This window comes from Pseudoliparis swirei, chromosome 19 (genome assembly GCF_029220125.1).
Source record: "Pseudoliparis swirei isolate HS2019 ecotype Mariana Trench chromosome 19, NWPU_hadal_v1, whole genome shotgun sequence".
Taxonomy (NCBI): domain Eukaryota; kingdom Metazoa; phylum Chordata; class Actinopteri; order Perciformes; family Liparidae; genus Pseudoliparis; species Pseudoliparis swirei.
The window spans coordinates 23,633,871-23,656,667 of record NC_079406.1 but is presented as its reverse complement, the minus strand read 5'-3'; the positions used below and the strand labels follow the sequence as shown (position 1 = coordinate 23,656,667).

At 43.2% G+C, this 22,797-nt stretch overlaps 1 protein-coding gene across 4 annotated transcripts in view; it reads left to right on the top strand.

The window, feature by feature from the left end:
• si:dkey-237h12.3 (teneurin-3) overlaps window positions 1-22,797 on the top strand; it is an 81,933-nt gene that overhangs the window by 5,009 nt on the left and 54,127 nt on the right. For all 4 annotated transcript variants that reach the window (XM_056439889.1, XM_056439888.1, XM_056439887.1 and 1 more), the window contains exons 2-8: window positions 2,455-2,580; window positions 4,390-4,604; window positions 10,115-10,307; window positions 11,475-11,576; window positions 12,359-12,553; window positions 13,646-13,846; window positions 19,976-20,161. In XM_056439889.1, coding sequence (XP_056295864.1) covers window positions 2,455-2,580; window positions 4,390-4,604; window positions 10,115-10,307; window positions 11,475-11,576; window positions 12,359-12,553; window positions 13,646-13,846; window positions 19,976-20,161 — 1,218 coding nt within the window. The remainder of the gene's footprint in view (window positions 1-2,454; window positions 2,581-4,389; window positions 4,605-10,114; window positions 10,308-11,474; window positions 11,577-12,358; window positions 12,554-13,645; window positions 13,847-19,975; window positions 20,162-22,797) is intronic.

Below are 22,797 nucleotides of genomic sequence, written 5' to 3'. Positions count from 1 at the left end.
CTTGACAGCTATTGGATGAAAGGCTGGTAAATTGGCGACAAATATGAATTGTCCCTTGAGTGGATGGATTCAACTAACGTTGGCGATGAAAGACTTTTCATCCGGCGCCATCGTTGGGTTACATTTTCAGTTTGACTCTTTGAAAGATGTACCTGGTAAATATATATATTCATATTTGTATATATTGCACTGTCACTGTCGCATGCCACCTTGGTGGTTTGATGCTGATGTTTGCCATCAGCTCAAACCACCAAGTATCGCATCACAGGACTGCTAGCGTCAAAGCATTAAAGATACTATTTAAAAATAATAAGCGTATTGCACATTCAGCAATAAGTCAACAGCCCCGTTCGTGTTTTCGAGCACCGTCTATCATTCCACGTGTCCTTTGATCTCGTGTGACGTCTTGTCTTCTTCCAGTCAGGTTAGAGAGAGAAGCAGAGAGATTTGTTTTTCTCTCGGCACTAGAAGGCTTAATTTTCCCAAAATACTTCATGCTAATTTTGAAAATAGGGATTTTGTTGTGTAAAAGATTATGCCGCCTTTTTATTCCTTAAGTAATGCCTTAACGTGCTCTAATTTCACGTTGTCAATCATTCGGCAAGAGGCGGTTTCACCTCGGGTTCGTGCTCCACGCCCTCAGTTGATCCTTGCCATGTGGGCTGTGGGCACAGCGGGATCCTTTGAGCCTTCTGGAGCCTTTCGTCAGTTTAGAGCCACAAATAGTCTGAGAAATGAAGACTTTTACACAGTAAATATGAATATAGGAGTTTTACATGCCAAGGTCGTTGTACTCAGAAAGATGGACCGATGAGACCTATTTTGACATTAAATTGCCTTTTTTTTTTTTCTGTGACAGAAAAAAGAGAAAAAAACGGCAATTTAATGTAAAAATGCCACTCGTCTGAGAAATGAAGACATTTACACATGAAGTAATTTGTGAAAAGAAAAAAAAATGAATATAGTGTCGAGTTTTACACGCCAAGGTGAATGTACTCAGAATGATGGACCAATAAGACACATTTTAACATTAAATTGCCGTTGCTCTCTTCAAAAAACTGCAATTTACCGTAAAAATGAGACTCGTCTGAATCCGATTGCGGATGGATGAAAGCGTGATTTCAGTAGCGGCAAAGGAGAAAAAAAAGCAAAAGCAAACATGAGTGCGGAATTTCACATCGGGGGCGGGGTGGGGGAAGGAGGGGTGGGCCCTGTCAAGACTCGTCCATTTAGAGGGAAAAGTCCCGACTCGTCAAAGATATCGATGGACCGGTCAGGCGTTGGTTCGCGTTGCCGGTCTGTGAAAAAACCCGACCGCCAGCCATCGCTCACCGGTGAATCTGCATCACTTGATTGGAATTCGAGGCTCCGGGAGCACCTGTTCCTCCCATCGACCGTTGCGTCGATGCCAAAGTGCATTCGTCGGGGCCCGCACCTCTTCACAAAGCCCCGCGTTGATACGCTATCCGTAACAGTATTCTATCTCTCGTTTGGGCTACTTCATATTTGATATGCTCTCAGGGCCCACATCCACCTCTCACGCTATTTTGCCGCAGTCGATATATCCCGTCTCGCAGCAAACGGCAAGTGTTGGGGAAAAGTTCCTCTCCCAGATCAAATGGTCGGGAAATCAAGATGCTTCCTCAGCATGTTCTCCGGGCCGGTGACTTTGAAGGAGATTGGCCCTCTCGCTGCGCCTCGCAGGAGCACCTCAGTCTCGGGGAAAAAAACCAAAACAAGGACACAGTTTGATTGCATCCGATACTGACACAATAAAGCAGGGTTGGCTCAATGAAAGCCTGGCTTCCTCTCCCCGCTGTGACTGTCTGTCTCGATGAACTGCCTCGCTCCGTCTTTAAAAGACTCGCGCTTCCTCTTCTCTTCCCTCCATCTTATCCTTTCCGCGCACGCGTCTCGCGATTTCGTAGACTTTTTTTCCCGGTTTTTTTCTCTTTTTTTCTCGTCTCTCGTCCGCTTTTGTCTGAAAGCGAGAGAGGTTTGTGTCAAAATGGAAACGCCGCTCCGTTTGATGCGGTCGCTGTTTGTGTGCAGACGCCGTGGCACATTAATGAACAGCGCTCCCCGAGGAAACATGATAGAGCAACAGGGTTCCTAAGTATTGATTGAAATGGCTTCGTCTGGCCTCTATCAGTGCTGTGTTTTCACGAAAAAAAGAGAAGGAGAAAAAAAACACCCATTGGAGAGTAGCCTCGGGAAAAAAACCTGAAATTGTTGGAAGTCAAACTGTAGTGTTTCTTTTTCTTTTGTCTCCCTGCATTGAATCCACCCATTGTGTGCTCTCCCACAGGTCTTTTGTTCTTATTAAGAGGCTTGATTGGTTTTTTTTTTCATGCAGCTATTTTGCTTATTTGTTTATCCATTTCTAGAAGCCCACGCAGCTTTTCCTCTTATTTTTTTTCCTCCATTTTTTTTTTCTTTCTGTGTATTTCACAGCAATGCACCTTTTCGGCCTCAATTGGCAGCTCCAAGAGTTGGACAACCAGCCGGCTTTTGAAAACGGAGGAGTTGGGAAGACGGGGCCCACTCAGCCGAGCGTAGTGACAGCTCTGGCTGCTGACGGTGAGCAAAATGAAAGACTGACATCTCAATGCCGCGCTAATCGACATTCAAATAAGCCTTTTCCCAGTTTTAAATGCACAAGAGTGAGACTTGTTTATTATTTCGTCGGCTTTGCATTCTGGTCAAGGTGATTGGCGTAGCTTTTTGAATATTTAGCTGTCAGGGCTTTTTCTTATTTATTTATACTGTATATTTCACAAAATATATAATAAACTCAGCCTCGGGACGCTAAACAGCTGTGTGAAGGCTTCAAAATGTCCAAATGAAATGACGGCAAATACAGCTGTGTGTGATTAATGCTTTTTTTTCCTTTAAAAAAAAATGAATTGCTACCTGAAAAGGTTAAAGAACACAAATTTATTCACTCAAGTTAAGGTTCAAATGACGATTAAGAAAGACAAATTGCGACAGCAAACCATTTGACCTCGTGAATGATGCCCAGTCAGCCCTTACGGTTTATTGAGATCTTTCACCTGAATATTAATTGACTTGTCCCAGACATATTTGCACGACCTAATCACAGCCGCGGGGACATTGTGTATTCAACAACAAGCAGGCAGGGCCGTCTCCGCTCACCTTTACAGCAAAAAGCCACCGGCAAATTAATCTCCGAGTACATTGCGGTATTTTAAATGCACGGCCACGGGAAGCTTTAATTGAGTTGAGTGGGCCAGGCAAAAACTCAATTGTTTAAACTCCGCTAGATTTAAATCCTCATAAGTACTGCTAATTGAGATCGCATGAGGCAGGTTTTGGACTGTTTAAAGGCAATCGATAGCCGGCTATTATTCTCCCCAGAGGTAAAGTTGGCTTGGAGTCTTCGCGTTGACTGAAGCTAAAGTGACAGGCAATGGCCTCATTACACACACACACACACACACACACACACTGAGGGATGTACATAATGGTGGCCTGGCACAAAAGGATACACTCAAAGCGACAGTGTACACGCTCGTCGACACGCGCAAAACGCTTCTTACAAGAGGCGGAGCCACGGTTGAGTTGCCAGGACAACCTTACAGGTCACAGGTCATCGCCGCGGCACGTTTTCCGGCACATTTGAGTTCCTTTCTTCGATAGATTTTTTTAAACGGACGAGGACTTTTAAAAGCGTGAGAGATTTATTTTTCACTTTAACGACGTCATCTGTTCATGTTATTGCACCGTTTCAAGATGGCATTTTTTTTCTTCTTCTTCTTCATGTGAGCGTGAGTGATATTAAAACTGTCCGGCTCTCCATCTTAAGGACACAGTTTTAAAAAAGGACATCATTCGCAAGAAATTGTTCTGATTTGCTGTTATTGCTCGGGGAAAGGTAGCGCTCAGAATATCTGACAGGTTCCATTTAGACCTTATCCGAGATGAGGCCTTACTCTATGAGTCATCAGGACCAGAGGAAAGATGGGAGACGTGGCCTGTTAGAGTCGTATAAAAGCCAATTATATCTGGTCTTTCTTTTTTTCTTTTTTTATATACCGTGGGCAGTGCATCATGGACCGCAGGCAAACCATTACTTTTAATCCTGTCTTCCTTGGTCACTGGTCATTTGGAAAAGATACGACTGTCTTTTTGTTAAGGCCCGGCTTGAAGAGAGGAATAAGATCGCGCTGGAAAGCGCAAGATAGAATGAAACGTTTACTGAGCTCTGAAGATCAAAAGACATAATGGTATTTTAGATGTGAAGGCTTTATCTGATGAAAGGCTCTGTAAATGACTGATTCACACCCATATCACCTTAACTGTGCTGTTTTGATCCCGTAACCAATGACATCATCGGAGCGGACGGGTGGGGTTGTTTCTGTCTTCTAGGAAGGAGTAGCCTGCCCCATCAGGAGAACAACTCCATCGACACGGGGCAGGTGGGCATCGGGAAGAGGGTGGGGCAGAGCATCCCGCCGGGCGTGTTCTGGCGTTCCCAGCTGAGCATAGAGCAGCCCCGCTTCCTGAAGTTCAACATCTCGGTGCAGAAGAACGCACTGGTCGGAGTCTACGGACGAAGGGGTCTCGCACCATCTCACACCCAGGTAAAGTCTTTTTTTATAATTTTTTTATATTTAAAAATATATATATATATTTATGTATATATTTGTATTTTTCTTTACATTTTTAAAAGGAAAATATATATATATATATACAGGACTGTCTCAGAAAATTAGAATATTGTGATGAAGTTCTTTATTTTCTGTAATGCAATTAAAAAAACAAAAATGTCATGCATTCTGGATTCATTACAAATCAACTGAAATATTGCAAGCCTTTTATTCTGATTTATTGCTGATTATGGCTTACAGCTTAAGAAAACTCAAATATCCTATCTCTAAATATTAGAATATCATGAAAAAGTATACTAGTAGGGTATTAAACAAATCACTTGAATTGTCTAATTAACTCGAAACACCTGCAAGGGTTTCCTGAGCCTTGACAAACACTCAGCTGTTATAAATCTTTTTTTTTACTTGGTCTGAGGAAATATTAAAATTTTATGAGATAGGATTTTAGAGTTTTCTTAAGCTGTAAGCCATAATCAGCAATATTAAAAGAATAAAAGGCTTGCAATATTTCAGTTGATTTGTAATGAATCCAGAATGCATGACAATTTTGTTTTTTTAATTGCATTACAGAAAATAAAGAACTTTATCACAATATTCTAATTTTCTGAGACAGTCCTGTATATGTATATATTATTATTTTATTTTTTGTTATATTTTTTATATTATAATATATATATACACTACCATTCAAAAGTTTGGTGTCATCCAGACAATTTCGTGTCTTCCATGAAAACTCACTTTTATTTATCAAATGAATTGAAAATTGAATAGAAAATATAGTCAAGACATTGACAAGGTTAGAAATAATGATTAATATTTGAAGTATTAATTTTGTTCTACAAACTTCAAGCTCAAAGGAAGGCCAGTTGTATAGCTTATATCACCAGCATAACTGTTTTCAGCTGTGCTAACAAAATTGCCCAAGGGTTTTCTAATCAGACATTAGTCTTCTTAGGCGATTAGCAAACACAATGTACCATTAGAACACTGGAGTGATAGTTGATGGAAATGGGCCTCTATACACCTATGGAGATATTTCATTAGAAACCAGACGTTTCCACCTAGAATAGTCATTTACCACATTAACAATGTATAGAGTGTATTTTTGATTAATGTTATCTTTATTGAAAAAACAGTGATTTTCTTTGAAAAATAAAGACATTTCTAAGTGACCCCAAACTTTTGAACGGTAGTGTATATATATATATATTTTTTGGTTGTTGCTGTATTTCCATGTATTGAACCCCATTAGTAATATAAAAGTGAGATATATAGGCTGGTACATGAGAAAACTCAAATGTGCCCAAATGCCCATTTTGGGGACCTCGCCTAAACTCTCTTTACTAACGAGGCTCTAATTTTATTCTGCTTCACTTTTTCAAAATCAAACTTTGCAGAGATACTCGTCAAATATTGTGCTATGATGCTGAGGAAGTTTAAACCTTTCAGCTTCGTCAATCCAAATATATAATCATAATAATAAGTGCTTTATACAAGGCAAACCTGTAACTTTTGTAATTTTTTTGCTGTGTGCTATCTTCGTTTAATCTAAACCAGTAACACATAGGCTGATATTTACACATCTGTTTTAGTGCCTGTCCCTTTAAGGCCCACACAACAATGTCACAAACAGTGAATAAGTATTATATAATAGGGCTTCTTTATCTTCCCTCATTTGGAAACCCCATTTAAATTCCTGACATGCATGTATTTGCAAATTAAAGACGGGCACGTGTATATATTTTTTACTTTTGTCCTCTCGGGCTTTGATTTGACTGTGTGGGCACGACGCACGTCTTTCACTTCCACTAAATGTCTGCCATTTGCAAATTGAAGTGTTTCCAACATGTCTGACGTGTCACTCGACTGACATTTCTGGGCATCGTAATGTCCGACGTCTGCTTGATGGCGATGGGGGCACTCAGACAAAGGCTATTCTCCACCGCACTTGACTGCCAAAGCTCTTAGCTTCACCTCCTTGACATTCTCTCTTCGCAAAAGATGGGCTTCACTCGAGTGGAGACAGTTATAGGGGGGGGGGGGGGGGGTGGAAGAAAGTCTGATGTGAGTGACAACAGGTGATCTGCAATTGCCATTTTCAAGGTGAAAATAGGAAGCGCCCCCACCAAAAAAAAAATCAAAGACCAAAAGGGTACTAATTAACGAGACACTGCTTTTATGTCTCCGGCAATTACTAAAGCTTGTCAATGCTGGACACTGTGTCCATTGTGGCCCACCTCTAAAGCACATACTGCTCAGGGATCAGGGGCACAAATCAATGCATTTACTTAACTGAGCATGAAAGACCCCGATGAGAGATATCGACTGTTCGTCGCATTCACAGCGTGGAAGACGAGACAGCTTTTAAGTGCAAACAGCTTTTCCACCTTTCACAAACATAGACTTCCTCCATCTGCTATTGAGTGTCTGTCTGTGCGGATTCAAACCAAACAAGTTCGGAGAGAAAGGAACTTTTGTTGTCTTTTTTCTCCTTCTTAAGAAATCAGCACGAGGGGTTCACTCGATCCAAACTGTGGAGAATTTGCGGTTTTTCCCCCCTCCTCCTCTTGTCCTTCCGGGGCCTCCACGTCTCTCTCCACGCTCCGTCTCCCGCCCGTTGTTCGCCCGTATTGTTGGATTGAGATGAGCCGGGATGGCTTTTACATCGACTAATCGAGATGTATGCACTCGGCCAGGAGGTTTAGGGCTCGTGGGATGAACTGTTTTATTACTTCCCCCTCAAGCCAACAACACAAAGAAGTCAACTTCCGCAAGGTTAATATCCCTTCGCTGCCCCCCTGCTCCACTCAAAGGGGTTTAAATCACACTGTTGACTTCCCCTGCCCCGCGCTTAATGCTCTCCTTCCCATCGTCAACTGAAAGGCTGCCCCGGATACCACGTGTGCGTGTTTCCTGAGCATCGAGTTCCTGCTTTATTTTGATCTGGCGCATTGTGTTTCGACGACGGTGCACGCTGCTAATTTTAAATCTGCAAAAATTATAAATAGTGTTGGCCAGAAGTCAATGACAAGACGACAGATGGAAAAAAACGCTGACACGCGGCTAGTTTATTGCGTTGTTTAGCCAACAGTCGGCGACTTACAAGTCAAGTCAAATGGGAAACGGAGCAGCACCAGCATTCGTTTGGAGTTCTGTCTCTTTCCACCTGATGAACGTCCGACATTTACTCTTATTTGAGCTCTTTCGCGTCCGAAAGCTCTCGGGGGAGGGGGGGAAGCTGCTGGTATCGTAAAGCGGTGAGCGGTCACCTGCGGGTTCCTGACTTTGTCCGTCTGGCATTTAGTGCCGGACATGTCGTGCTGGACAGGCTGGGTTCTGGGTTTCATCTTCACTTTATTTGTTGTTCTTGAAAGCAGCTTTCAGCTGCTTCTGTAAATCGGTTGTTTTGATGACATGGTGGGCGATGAAAACCAATGCAAAGAGCTGGAAGAGACAAAACAAATACCTTGAGAGCTGCTGGATTTAGGTGGAAATCCGGTTTGGGATAGAAATCGTATTGTTTATACAGTGGCCATCGCATGGAATGCTACTTTGAGACCTGCAGATACTGTCGTAGAGGACATACGTATCGGGTGCATTACCTATTTCCTGTTGTTGTATGAAAAAAAGAAGAAGAAAAAAATATATATATTCTTGTTAATTTGCTTCTTTCTTTTTTTAAGGTGGTATTTGTAAAATGTAATCACATTTAAATCATGCTGCTTATTGTAAAACATAGAAGTCTGCAATGTAATTAAAAGAAGATGGAAAAAAAGAATCTCAATTGTGCATCAGTCAAAAATCAATAGCGGAGCAGTCCATCAAAAATCTCTGCACAAACAGCCTCTTCATTGGATTTAAATCCAAGCTCTTCAAAAGAAAATTAAAAAAAATAAAAAGCAGCCACAGTGACGATGTGCCAAAACGCATCCGTCTCCGAGCATCCCGCAGACTCTCCTCCACCGCCGGTCATCACTGTGAGCTACTGGCGCATTAGCCGGGGGGGATTCTGTCTACATCTGTGCTGCTCTGCAGCCTCTCTGCCCTCGTTGGGGGGGGGTCGGGGGCGGCTGATATGTGTTTCAGTGGTTTCCGGCTGCAGTGCTCTGTAACCTACAGTCAAAACGAGGTTCAGGTGTTGAACAGGTGCGGCGAGAGCAGATGCGCCGCTTCACTCGTTTCACTTGGCAGGGACGACTCGTCGCTCCTTGTTTACCCCCGTAAATCAATGTTTGCCCGGGAAACAAAATAGAGAGAGTGACTGGTATGCTGCAATCCCAACACACAAAGGAGGGAAAAATTAAGACTAAGATATATATATATATACTGTATATATATAAATATATAACACATAAAGGATGGAAAAATAAGCCTAAGATATACATATATATATATTGATATATATATTGATATTTATATATATATATATATTGATATATATATATCTCTTTGGCTTATTTTTCATTCCTTCTATATATATATACATATATACTTATATATATTTATATATATATAAATATAAAACACATAAATGAAGGAAAAATAAGCCTGAGATATACAGTATATATATATATGTATACATATATGTCTCAGGCTTATTTTTCCTTCCTATATATATATATATATACTGTATATATAAATATATATATATACGTATATATCTCAGGCTTATTTTTCTTTCCTTTATGTGTTATATATTTCCTTATGTTATATATTTATACTGTGTATGTATTGTGTGCATTGCACATCAAAACACATTCTGACCTTACCAACAAGGACATACAGTATGTGCCTTAAATAAACTGATTACATAATATATTAGGTCTCTTTTTTCTTTTTCAGGGAGTCTCGGGTAAAACAAAAACATGATAACAAATCAATATTAACAGTTTGCTATCTAATTTACTTTACACTTTACACATGCTATTGTTTCTATAAATCATTGAAGAAAGCTTTTCATTTTGCTTCACCTTTTTATTTGTATTTTTCTGACGCGACTCTCACGCATCCACAGTGTACGTTATCCGTGTTATTTTAAACAGATTATATTAAGCACATTGCCGGAGTCTCTTCAAGTGCACTCTGTCTGAGTTAACAATATATTTTTGGAATATTTCAGAGCATTAGCCCCAGAGCCATATCAGCTCCATCAGTACACAAACAACTCTCTCCAAACAACATCTATCAACTCCAAATAACTGTCACGGGAAAAATCAACATTAATTATAGTGGAATATTTGCCGGGTACACAAACCACTTCTGGTTGTGTCTTGAATTTACGACTTTGAAGAGTTCCTCTCAGACTGTTAAGGAAATCAGCATCGGAGCTGCATACAGAGAGGAACACGTGAACTTGTCCAACTCTCCTGCCCCCCACCCCCCACACACACCCACTGCCTGATTTAATTATACCGACATTAAAGCAACAATCATCCTCATCTGTCGGAATCCGTTCCGCCGTTGTTGTTGTTTTTCTCCCGCAGTACGACTTTGTGGAGCTGTTGGACGGCAGCCGGCTCATCGCCAAAGAGCACCGGACCCAGAGCGAACCAGAGGGCCGGGTCAGCGTCCACCAAGCGGGATTCATCCAGTACCTGGACACGGGGGTGTGGCACCTGGCGTTTTATAACGACGGACGCAACGTGGAGACGGTGTCCTACAACGCCGTCATCCAGGGTACTGAGGGGGGTGGGGTGGGGGAGGGGAGGGGACACACACCCATCTGCCGCTGATTGGCTGACGAGCGTGATTGGAATGATGTGTAATGAAATGTTTTTGGTCGACTTTAATTTTACCGTTTAACAGCTGCGCGCCCGTACCAGCAAAAACATTTCTGGCTTCCACGTCCAGAAAAGCTGAGCTTTTTAAAAAAAAAAAAAGTTTGAGCCACCTCGGATGTAACTTTTTTTTGTCCAAGGGGGGCGGCGGATTATTGTGCTCAACGCTATAATATGAGGCCATGCGCGATCATTGATCCTTCCCACATAACAACCTCTTCAGTGTTCTGAAGTCTGTGAAATTTCCTTGTGGGATTTTGAAGTGGGGGGAAAAAACACTAAGGTTGAGTTAACGTTTTTCTATTTCCTTCGGGGAGTTCTATTGATCCCACCATACAAATATGAAGGAATCGATGTGCGGGGGGTCAAAATTGCCTGGGTCCGACACTGGCTCAATGAACATCCAATACAAGTCAGAGTAATAACAAAAAAGTTTGCCCTCTTAACGGCGATCAAAATGAGGGCCTCGGTCTTTTGGGGGGGCTAGGAAGGGGGGGGGGGGTTGCCGTTCTTGAGCGATGGTCTGTTGGATGAACACCAGATCTGTCTGTGGGATATGTCAGATTAACTTCAACTCAAAGAGGATTTTGAGCTATAAACACTCAAGAGATTGCATGGCTCGGGCATGATCAGTCATTCAAGGGGTTGACAGGAGGAGGGGGTGGTGGTGGGGGGGGGGGGGGGGCAGAGGAAGACAGGAGTGGAAAGCAAAATGTGTCAAGGAAATGGTGTAAATTTAAAAAATGCCTGTGTGTTTTTTTTTTACTCACCACGGCTTAGAGCCGCGGTGCAGCAGCAGCAGCAGACATGTTACGGAGGCTTAGACCTCAGTGGAACACGGATGGATATCTGTAAATATAGGCCCCGCCTTCCACCGGCGCTGCAGGAGGGGGATGTTTAAGAAGCCGAGAAGATAGCATCTCAGTTGTCTTGCACTATTTATTAAACGGTTACGGTACACTTGCAAATGTTATACCCAATGTGTTTTTTTATTTTTATTTTCTACAACGCGACAGTCTAAGGATGAGTTATTAATAGTTGGACTCGCTCGCTGCTGTGCCCGCAGAGTCTGTCACGGAGTGCACGCACAGCTGCTACGGGAACGGCGAGTGTGTGGCGGGATCGTGCCACTGCTTCCCAGGATTCATAGGGCCGTACTGTTCCAGAGGTAATTATTATGCTCACATTTTTCTCCCTTTCTGTCAACCCAGTCTATTATTTTAAAGGGTTATATGTCTTTTTTTGCCCTTTTTTAATTTTTTTTAAAGCTATAGTGGTATCCGGCTTCGCGGATACTTGGCCCGGGTTTCAGATAACGGATGTCTGCTTTCATTTTCTAACAATGTGGGTGAATGGACAATGTCAGGGCTGGAGTCAACCAATGAAAATGTTGGATTTAACCCCAGATTAATGAAATCAGAAGTATACATAAACATAAAAAAGCGATTGGCAGCGTGTCAAATAATTAACCAATTGCATCGGCGCGCTGTTTGCCCATAATCACGATGAACGATGGCAAAGAAAATTGCAATCAGTGCATCCCCGGTACCGACGGGGAAGTTGTATCAATCTAACTCTGCAACAACAACAAAAAGTGAAGATGCGAGTGGAACCAGAGGTGCAATCTCTCTTATATGGAGGGATCCTCCTCTGTTGCTCTCCTGAAGGTTTCTTCCCTTTTTTTCCCCCTGAAGGGTTATTTGGGAGTTTTTCCTGATCCGATGTGAGGTTTTGGGGCAGGGATGTCTATGTGTACAGATTGTAAAGCACTCTGAGACAAATTTGTAATTTGTGAAATTGGGCTCTACAAATAAACTGAATTGAAAAAAAAAAAATTATATGAAGATACAATTGAACATCGTTTGACATGTGCGATAAGTACAATATAATACATCAACCCCCCCCCCCCTATGATATTGTACAATATCAATACTTTGATCCTTTCCTCAGCCGCCTGTCCGGTCCTGTGCAGCGCTAACGGCCAGTACACCAGGGGGCGCTGTCAGTGCTACAGCGGATGGAAGGGCACCGAGTGTGACGTTCCGGCCTCCCAGTGTATTGATCCTCAATGCGGGGGGCACGGACTGTGCGTGGCGGGCAACTGTGTGTGCAACGCCGGCCACAAAGGACCCAACTGTGAACAAGGTAAATGGAGTTTAAAAACAAACCCAAAAAAATTCTCTTTTTTTATTTGTATTTTTTTTTCTCCATCCGATCGGAAGCAGCGAGATAAAACATCTTTTTTTTCGCGCGAAGCTCCGGGGGGATCGACACAGTCCATCGGCCAAACAAGCGGTTGTTTTCGACTCCACCGAGCAGATAATGCGAGGGATGTTGTTATTGATACCGAGCGTACGAATTAACTCCCTCTTAGCGCTCGGACCGCATGAGTGTACACGCCGGGACGGATTGCGCCTTCGATGCAGTCCCCGTAATTTGAATGACACCTCTTTTTTTTAAAAAGTCGATTCGTCGATGGCGTCTCTACCTCCCGTTCATTGAGAGGGAGATCTTCTTTGTCCTTCGGTGAATTTAACTCCATTGATTCCACCCCCACCCACCGGGCACACCAAAGACAATCATCAGCTCAGATTTAGACGTTGACCTTGCACGTGGACACAAAAAAAAAAGCTATTGAGTTTTTACTAAACGAGTGTATCGCGTTTTTTGAATTTTTTTTTTTAAGGGAAGCCCTCAGGTCAGGAAGGAAACATAGAAGGGAGGAGGGAGCTTGTGATAAATTGGTTAATAATCGATTTCGGTGTCCAGGTAGATGTGGAAAGGCAGAGAGCAATCGAGCGTGTTGCTATTATCTTTAATGGTTGATTATGTTGGTGATAATTGGCACATATTAAACCTAGATCAGCAAATTGATCTGTAAATTGATACTAGTAATTGATTATACGTGTCTTGACACTAATTGTGCCACTGTTCCTCGCGCCTATAAAGGAGCGTAATCATGCCGTCAGTATATTGGAAGCACCCTATAATATACCTTGGAGGAAGTAGTAGAACATCGGGTGGAAATTGACTTCCAGCACACCACTTAACGCCGAGAACTGCTCCGCTGACGCACATCAGCCGTCGTCTGGCGAGGAAGCACTTCCAGGCGGCGGAGTGGAAGTGGCCGGGGGTAAATAGTTTCCGTCTGACACCCTGTCCAGAAGCGGAGAAATGAACATCCTCGCTTTTTTTCTTCTTGTGTGTGTGTGTGTGTGTGTGTGTGTGTGTCCTCAGTCGACTGCTCAGACCCGACGTGCTCCGGTCACGGCGCCTGTCACCACGCCGAGTGCCACTGTAACCCGGGCTGGGGGGGCACCGGCTGCGAGATCCTGAAGAGCACTTGTCCCGAGCAGTGCTCCAGCCACGGCACCTTCGACACCGACTCGGGGACCTGCATCTGCGGGGCCAACTGGACGGGGGCCGACTGCTCCATAGGTCGGAACGCTTTACGCGCTTTTTTTCTTCATCGCATCGCGTGAAGCCGTGTTTTGTGGGCTCCTTTTTCACCGGCGGGTGAATCATCTCACTGATTGATGTGTTGGTTTATGACAGAGAAAGACGAAACACCCAGTTGACTCCTGGTTTGAGAGTGGATGAGATTAGATAATCCTTTATTAGTCCCACAGTGGGGACATTTCCGGATCACAGCAGCGGGTGCATATTAGAGCATTAATAACAGAAAAATAAAACACAATGTCAATGTTGTCCCAAACTCAAACATATCAAAGTCACCTTTATTGTCACTTCTTCCATTTTTTTAACATACAGAAGATCTGAAAGTATGTTTCTCTCTAGTCCAACATAAAGTTATTGTAGTAATAATAATAATAATACCGTAGTAGTAGTAAAGTAATAAAGTGAAAAACAGCTAACAACAATAAAGAACATTTAGACAACATATATATTATGAATTAAGAACTATAAAAAAAAGTTACGTCTGTAGATGAGTCTCCTCCTCTTTTAGACTCATATACAGACTTACATTTTTCTTTATAGTTCTTAATTCATAATTTATATGTTTTTTTTATCAAATCACTAATTGCATATGGAAAACTGCAAGACTTTTCTTCAGAGAAGATGTGACTAGTTTTCTCTTATTCATTATTCAATCAATTTGTCAACTCTAATGTGATTATAAGTATTCTCATGGAATTGATTCTCTCGTGGAAAATTGCGAAAAAGTCTTCTCGTTGGCTCATAATAATGAAGTGGCATAACAATCTAACCTTAGCTCTTTAATGTATCGATGCCATCGGTGCCGTTGGTTATAACACAGTTATTCACACTGTACGGACAGATCCCCGCAGACAGCGGGCAGTTCTGAAAAGTTTTTTAAAAACATTTTTTTTCGGAGCTAATGTTTGAGTTTCTCAAACAAGTAATTGGCACCAACTTCTTTGGGTACTTTCTCCAAATAGACTCCCCCTCGCTGAGCACAGACACCGCAGACAACAGGTGTCCGCGGCAGCAGATGTGTGAGCCGTTATTAACAAGCCGTGGATTGAAAGCAAAGATCCCGCTCTGGTCGACGCATGTTGTCGACACGTGGGCGTCTTCTTTAGAAACGTCGCGCGCAATTAATCAGAAGGAGAAAGCGCGGGGGGGGGGGTGGGGGGGGATATGATATATGGTTGAATCATTTCATTTTTTTTTTTTCCATTTTAGGTCATTAATTACCAATGCTTTTTTTTAGATCTTTAGTGGAGGTCAGACAAACTCTTCGGAAATAAATGCACAGTCACATCGTGTAGCTTTTCCCCCGTCATCAGTGTGCACACGAAGGCAAACAAAATGAATGATTGAGAAAAAAAAGTTTGGATTTACTCTCAAATATGATGAACTGGTTGGGGGGGGGGGCAGCTGTCTGATGGAGGTTTCTCATCTGGTGAGTTATGCTCGCTTGTCAGCGCCGTGCTTCATGAGCTCCGGGTTTACATCTCTCTCCTATATCAACCGTCAGTAAAAAAATGCTTTGGTGCATACGGGTCGAAATCAAAGGAGACTTGTCTATTTTTCTTTCTTTCACAAAGCCACGATGAGGAAGTGTTCACTACCGGCGCATTTCGAAAACCTGAAAGATCCGCGCGAGAACAACAGCACCAAACACAAACGGGCGGAAAACGCTCAAAAGAAAAAGGATCCCGGATCGACTCCGGAGAACGAACCCAGAACAAAAGCTGAGTGCGAGGAGACGGATGCTCACGTCTGATAACCCTTCGCTCTGGGACCGCTCCTCATCTTCGGTGTTGAACTTCTTTTTTTTTTATTCGCTTGTTAGTCGGGACCTGAACGCATCTGCTTCGTTCTTTTTTTGGGGCTGTGTTTTTTTGGGTGTGATCGCACTCTTTTGAATTTTTGGCAATCAACGCGTGTAGCCCGATTTTTTTTCCTTCTTTTTCAAACATCTGCTTCGACACGTTTCTCGTGCGAGACCCCGGCACACGTCCTCTCTGAGGGGAAAAGAAAAAGGAACAAAATGGCGTATAGATTTTGTCCACAGACCTTTTTTGCCAGTGCGTTTTATTGCAGCTGCAGTTTTATTAGAGGGAGAGGAGACAATCGTGCATTCCCATCTGCTCGCGGCGGGGGCTTCATCTCTCCCCAGCTTTGTATTCACAGGCTCCGTCTTCCCTCACAGGTAAGGTGACATGTTAGTTCAAAGGCTGGCCCCTCCCATCTGCTATCTCGCGCCTGAGCTCCGGGAGATTAATGCGCCCGCTTCCTGCCTCACAATAGACTCGTTCTCCTCTGCGCTGAACCCACAGAGAGAGGTAGAGAGAGGTAGAGAGAGAGAGAGAGAGAGAGAGAGAGAGAGAGAGCGAGTGAGAGAGAGGGAGAGAGAGGTAGAGAGGGGTAGAGAGAGAGAGAGGTAGAGAGAGAGAGAGAGAGAGCGAGTGAGAGAGAGGGAGAGAGAGAGAGCGAGTGAGAGAGAGGGAGAGAGAGGTAGAGAGAGAGAGAGAGAGGGGAGAGAGAGAGAGCGGTAAAGAGAGGTAGAGAGGGGTAGAGAGAGAGAGAGAGGGGAGAGAGAGGTAGAGAGAGAGAGCGGTAGAGAGAGGTAGAGAGGGGTAGAGAGGGGTAGAGAGGGGTAGAGAGAGATAGAGAGAGGGGAGAGAGAGGGAGAGAGAGGTAGAGAGAGAGAGAGAGAGAGAGAGGGAGAGAGAGAGAGAGAGAGAGGTAGAGAGAGAGAGAGAGAAAGAGCGAGAGAGCGAGAGAGAGAGAGAGAGAGAGGGAGAGAGAGGTAGAGAGAGTGGTAGAGAGAGAGAGAGAGAGAGAGAGAGGGGAGAGAGAGAGCGAGTGAGAGCGAGTGAGAGAGAGGTAGAGAGGGGTAGAGAGAGAGAGAGGGAGAGAGACCGAGAGAGAGAGACACGTGGACCACGCGGAGTCCCGACGATTAGCGGCAGAAGTTGCGTACATAAAGAAAGCTCTGGCGTGCGTCTCTCCTGGCTGGAATTCAATCGGAAAAATTAAATCACGACGAGGGGCCGGACGGCGCGTGGTAAATTATAGATGCGCGCGCGGAGCTTTTGAAGCAGCGTGCAGCCGGGTTCAGCGCGAGCCCAGGAGGAGCGATGGTTTTGGTGAACAGGCTTCTTCTTTTTTCCTCTTCTTCTATTTTATTTTCTCTTTTTTGAAAGAGAGGTCATTCGTTATTTTTTTTTTTTTTTTTTGAATTCCAGACACAATGCTTCCCACTCAGCGAGATATCTCAGCGCTTGTCGATACTAGAACCGACTGAACCGATGCGCTCCAGAAGTTACGGTTTACCCCACCTGGGCCGGGGTGGAGCGGTCCTTCTTAATTAACGCCGAGGTTTCTTCTTCAATTAAATAAAGTTTAATTAACAAGCGAGCGGCACGCATCGACCGCCCACCGCCCCGATCCGGGCTTGAGTCAGGGGCATGTTAAAGGCAGATAAACACTTTTGGACTAATGAAAAATTGATTACATAGATTCTATGGGAAGGAGGGATCCCTTTGGGATCAAATGACTCCCCTCCAGAGGTACGCTTAATATTCTACAGTGTCGGCCCAGACTTAATCAGAACCATCCAAGGTCTCTCAATCGAAGAACAACTCCATTGAGGGAGCTGGAGACGGACTGCTAAGTGAGCCTCGGTAAAGGAGGGCGTGGATTAGCTTTAAAAAAAACTAAATCAGGAGTTGCATTTATGCAGCAGAGTTATATGTCTCTGGGCTTATTTTGCTTTTACCTCCTCAGGCTACAGAAAGAAAGTCCCAAACTTTTCGGTTTACGGGAGCCATATAAATATTTCCCGGAGCATCGAGTCACTTACACACTCCAGCTACTTTTCCTCCGGCACGCCGAAGGATGCCGCTGCCGTGACGACGGAGCGCTTCATCGCCGCTCCTCAGTTTTTTGTTGTTGATAGAAGCTCTCGGGTTCTAGTAAATGAACATTTTTCTTCTTCTCTCACAAGAGCTTGTTGAGCCCGGGTACATCGCCGGCTGATGTATCCACCGCCCCGCGGATCGCATCCTTTTTTTAAAAATTCCGCTCCCTCGAAAACACGGATTGGCGACAGATGCACGGTGCGCTTCCCCCCCCACCCCCTGATGCTCCACGCTCAAAGAAAAATCATGTTGATCTAACATTTTGGAGTCCAGACATCAGAACCTACTTAAATCCATAACCCCTTGCCTCCGTCTGCCAAGACTCCACGCAAATGAGCTCGTGTGAAAAAAGCTGAAAAGTGGATGTTTAGATGCACAAAGTCATTGCAGCGCTTTGCTGTTCTTTTTGACTCGAGGGTTTTTGAGCGATGACAGTTTTTTTTTTTACTTTTTACGTTCGCATTGGCGAAGAAGAAAAAAAAATATATATAGCGAGCGGCCTGTGAAAATGTACGAAGCCGTTGATGAAGATAGATATATAGATACTTTATTAATCCCCAAGGGGAAATTTGTCGTCACAGTAGCAGCACCAATAAACTAAACACACGAGAATAAAATATAAATATAAAATATAAAAAACAGGGATGAAAGATATAGATGGATACAAGTAAAATATAAAATACAAAATGAAGTATATATATGTATATAAATAAAATGAAACATATATGTATATACACACCCACAAACAAATATAATACAATGACTGTGCAAAGTATACAAAGTAAAATTTAAAATACAAAATAAAATATATATGTATATATATATATATACACAACATATATGCATACACAAATATAATACAATACGAATGACTGCCGTGTAAAATTAAATTAAATGTAGACAGAGTGTGCAAAATGCAAAGTGTGTGTATGTGTGTAGTGTAAATGAAATGTGTGAAGTGCAGATCAACATAGTGTAAATATGAATGTGTACAGTGGTCATAATTATTATGTTATTATTACAGTTATTGCACTAGGATCTGGCAAGAGGTGATCTGTTATCGAGCCTAATAGCCGTCGGCAGGATTGTTCTCCTGTATCTGTCCTTGTGGCAGCGGAGCGTGAGGAAACGTCTGGAGAAAGATGAGTTGAAAAAAAGTGGCTGCAGGATGAACATGTACAATAATAACTGGTGTTTCTCTCTCATCTGAAGAAGGCCCAGCAACACCTGCACCTTGTTTGATGGGCTTTGATGTCGTTTCAGATGGGGGAGAATTTTCTTTTTTTTGAAGTGTATGTTACACTGATTGAACCTGTTTGTTAATGAGCATTAAATTAGGTCCTCCAGAATGTGCTGCTATGTAGATTATACATGAATAAGTTGTACACTCGATATCAGATATGATCCATCTGGCGACATATGGAAGCACACAGTGTTTTATTTTCGTCCCCCCTACTGTTTAACATTTTATCTTTTATTCTAACATGCACTCATTACGTTTTATAAAACGCTGACGCTACGCCGCTGATGTGCCACATTGTGCCGAATGCAGTTGGCAAATTAAATGTCAGGCACATTGAGAATTTAAGGGACTTTAATATCGCTGGAACCCATAAAAGTAGCAGCGCTATATATCAAGATTGATTTTCTACTTTTTAGGGGGAAGATTTCTCCCCTTTTTCTTTACTCTTTTGTAACTATTCATTGTGTAATTTGGCAAAGTGGCAGCCAAATAAAAGTAGATTGGGGACCCGTGTCAACGCCCTGACATCTCGTGTGTCAACTGTGTCCCGCCATACACACTTTGCTTCTTTTTTTCCCCGCTTTGCTTTATGGATCTCAATTTATCCATGAAGTCAGAAGTGCTGATTTCTTTTCATTCTCCCATGTAGAGTAACGGCTTCTTAAAATGTTCCTTTTTTTTTAATAGATGGCAGTAATTATAAGCCTCTTCAGATGAAATGTGTTCACACGGCAGCTAATTTCTCCATTTTAAATTTTTTTTTATTCCTAGCATCTCCTTTGACACTTTCTTTTTAAATGTCCAGAGACAGTGATTAAATAAACGCTTTCAACCAAACTTCAAACGACCGAGTCAACGCTCGGCGGCGGAAAACATCAGAATACATTTCAGACATTTTTTCGGAAGAAGAAGAAAAGAAAATTCCCTTTTCATGACTCTGTGGCTATTTCTTTCTCTCTCTCGCTGCAGAGGTGTGCGTGGTGGACTGTGGTCCCCGCGGCTTGTGCATCAGCGGCGTGTGTCACTGCGAGGAAGGCTGGATGGGACCAGACTGCGAGCAGAGGGACTGTCACCCGCGCTGCATCGACCACGGAGTCTGCCGGGAGGGCAAGTGTGACTGCCATCAGGGCTGGACGGGCGAACATTGCACCATCGGTGAGCCACGGTGACGCACGCGGCACCGGCACACACCCACACACACACACACACACATACACTTGACAGAAATGCACGAACAACACGGGGGAAATTAATTTATGGACAGGCTTAAAGGAGGCAGCTTTGGAGTGTGAATGTCAGGGTTTTTTTTAATGTGCGGTTTCAGGGGCATCTGTTGGAGGGACAAAGATCGTGACACACCTCTACACCTCTCACTGCATAGAAGTTTAAATGTCTGAATCTTGACCAGCCCCAGTCATAAAATTGAGTATTTTCCATTTTATCTTATACTTTATACTCCCAACCCGACAGATTTCAGAGGGAAATATTGTACTTTCGGTCTATATAAATGTATATTTATCGGCGTATGGAGTATATTTATATTGTGGACTTACTTTTCGACGTATTCATTATTAATTCAGCTTTTCTCCAAATGTTGTTGTCGCTGTCTGTTCAGCAGCAAGGACACATCTGTGGCAAATGTAGATATTTAAATGAATTGAATTTGATTCAAACCCCTATGCAACTGCGGAATTATATTAATATAAAATGTCCAATGACGTCGAATCGAGATGTTGCAGATTTGTTATCCCTGTTAACCACCTCTCCAACTGCAAAGGAATGTGATATTTCGTCGCTATTCTTCAAGATCTTTTTTTTTTTTTTTTTGCAACCCCTTCACACCGCATCAACTTTTGTAATCCCCCCCCCCCCCCCCCATCATCCATTTAGATATTTCACCTTTTAGACTGCTGAGATGATGCTCCTGTATGAGCGAGTCAAGGGCGGCCATGTAGGGAGCCGGAGAGCCACGACGAGGGCCTCTTTGGAATATCATCTTTTCTGAAATGGCAGCGCTGCACCTGGAATTGATGAGGATAATGAGTTCTGAGGTGTCACTTCCTATTGACCTTTAACTCAGACTTACTTGACACCTTGGCCCCTGTCAAAGGTCCTTTCGTTAAACCCTGACACGCCGCATCAAACAGCGATCCCCCCCCCCCCCCCCTCGAGTGTCATCTTCAACTCCTCAATGACAACACACTCTCCGTGAAACAAAACAAAGAAAATCAGCCACTCCAAACTATTCAGCCCTCATTTTGTATCGACGAGTTCTCTCACGAGAAAATCCACAGCGCTTATCCATCCAAAGGGTGAAGTGAAGAGGGGGGGGGGGGGAGAGAGGAGACTACAGTGAGGGAGTCGTCGGAGGGCTCACATTCCTGATCTTATTCATCTTCCCCGCCTCGGGGCTAATTGTGCGTCGTCCATTTTCCCTTCCTTTCTTTCTTTCCTGTTTCAAGGCTCCCGCCAGGAAAGTAACTCCTCGCTTTAGAGGCGGCGGGCGGGATGAATGGAGCCGCGCGTTACCTTTCCTTCGCAGCTTATTTGGTCTTTTCAAACCCCTGAATAACTGCCATTTGCACAAAGCGCCCTTTTAATCACATTACATGGACAGGGCCTTGAATAGAGGACTTCCTCAGCCATTCTTTTGTCGTCGTCCCCCCCCCCCCCCCTCGGCATCTAGATCCTGTTTTATATGCAAGGCTAAACCCATTGTCGCTGCTTTCTCAGCGCCGCAGTTTACCACTGGAGGTGTTTTCTTTTCGCCGGTTGGAATCACCGAATTGGAGATGATGGCAACATTGAAAAAAAAAAGTTAAAAAATAATATATATATATATATACAGGGTTCATACACATTTTGACCAATAGATTTCCATGAATTTTCCATGACTTTAAACAAAATTTCCATTTTGTGAGATCTCGGTGTATCCATGGTAGTTTCAAGTTTCAAGTTTCAAGTTTTTATTGTCACATCCCCTTTTATACAAGTATAATCGGTTCGTGAAATTCTTATGTGCAAAACACCCGACAGCAGTAGCAGACTAAAAAAAGAATAAGAATGAGAATAAACTATACAATATCCACACACAAAAAAGAAGAAAGTATTAACAATATATATATAAAACAGTGTAATAGAATATACATCATGACAATATATATATATAAAACAATGTAATAAAATATACACTTTTTGAGACTATATATATATATATGTATATACATACAATATATATATACAATATATATATATATAAACAATGTAATAAAATATACACCATGGCCATAGATATTCACAGAATATGTTCTGGTGTGTAGTGTTAATGAGGGTCTCAGTCCTTGTTCAGCAGCCTGATGGCCTGACTGAAGAAGCTGTCCCTCAGTCTGTTTCACTTGATACTGCGGTATCGCCTGCCTGACGGTAGAAGGGTGAACAGTTTGTGGCGGGGTGGTTATTGTCTTTCAGCATCCGTTTGGCCCTGGCGTGTATATGTCCAGGATGGAGGAAGCTCACCTCCAAGGATGTACTGTGCCGGCCGCACCACCCTCTGTGGTGCCCTACGCTCCAGGGCGGCGCAGGTCCCGGTGATGCAACCTGTCAGAACACTCTCGATGGTACTGGTGTAGAATGTTCTGAGGATGCGGGGGGCCATGTTGAATTTCCTCAGTCGCCTAAGGAAATACAGGCGTTGTTGGGCCCTTTTCACCACGTGAGTGGTGTGCGTGGACCATGTGAGGTCCTCGGAGATGTGCGAGGAACTTGAAGCTGCTGACCCTCTCTACTGCAAC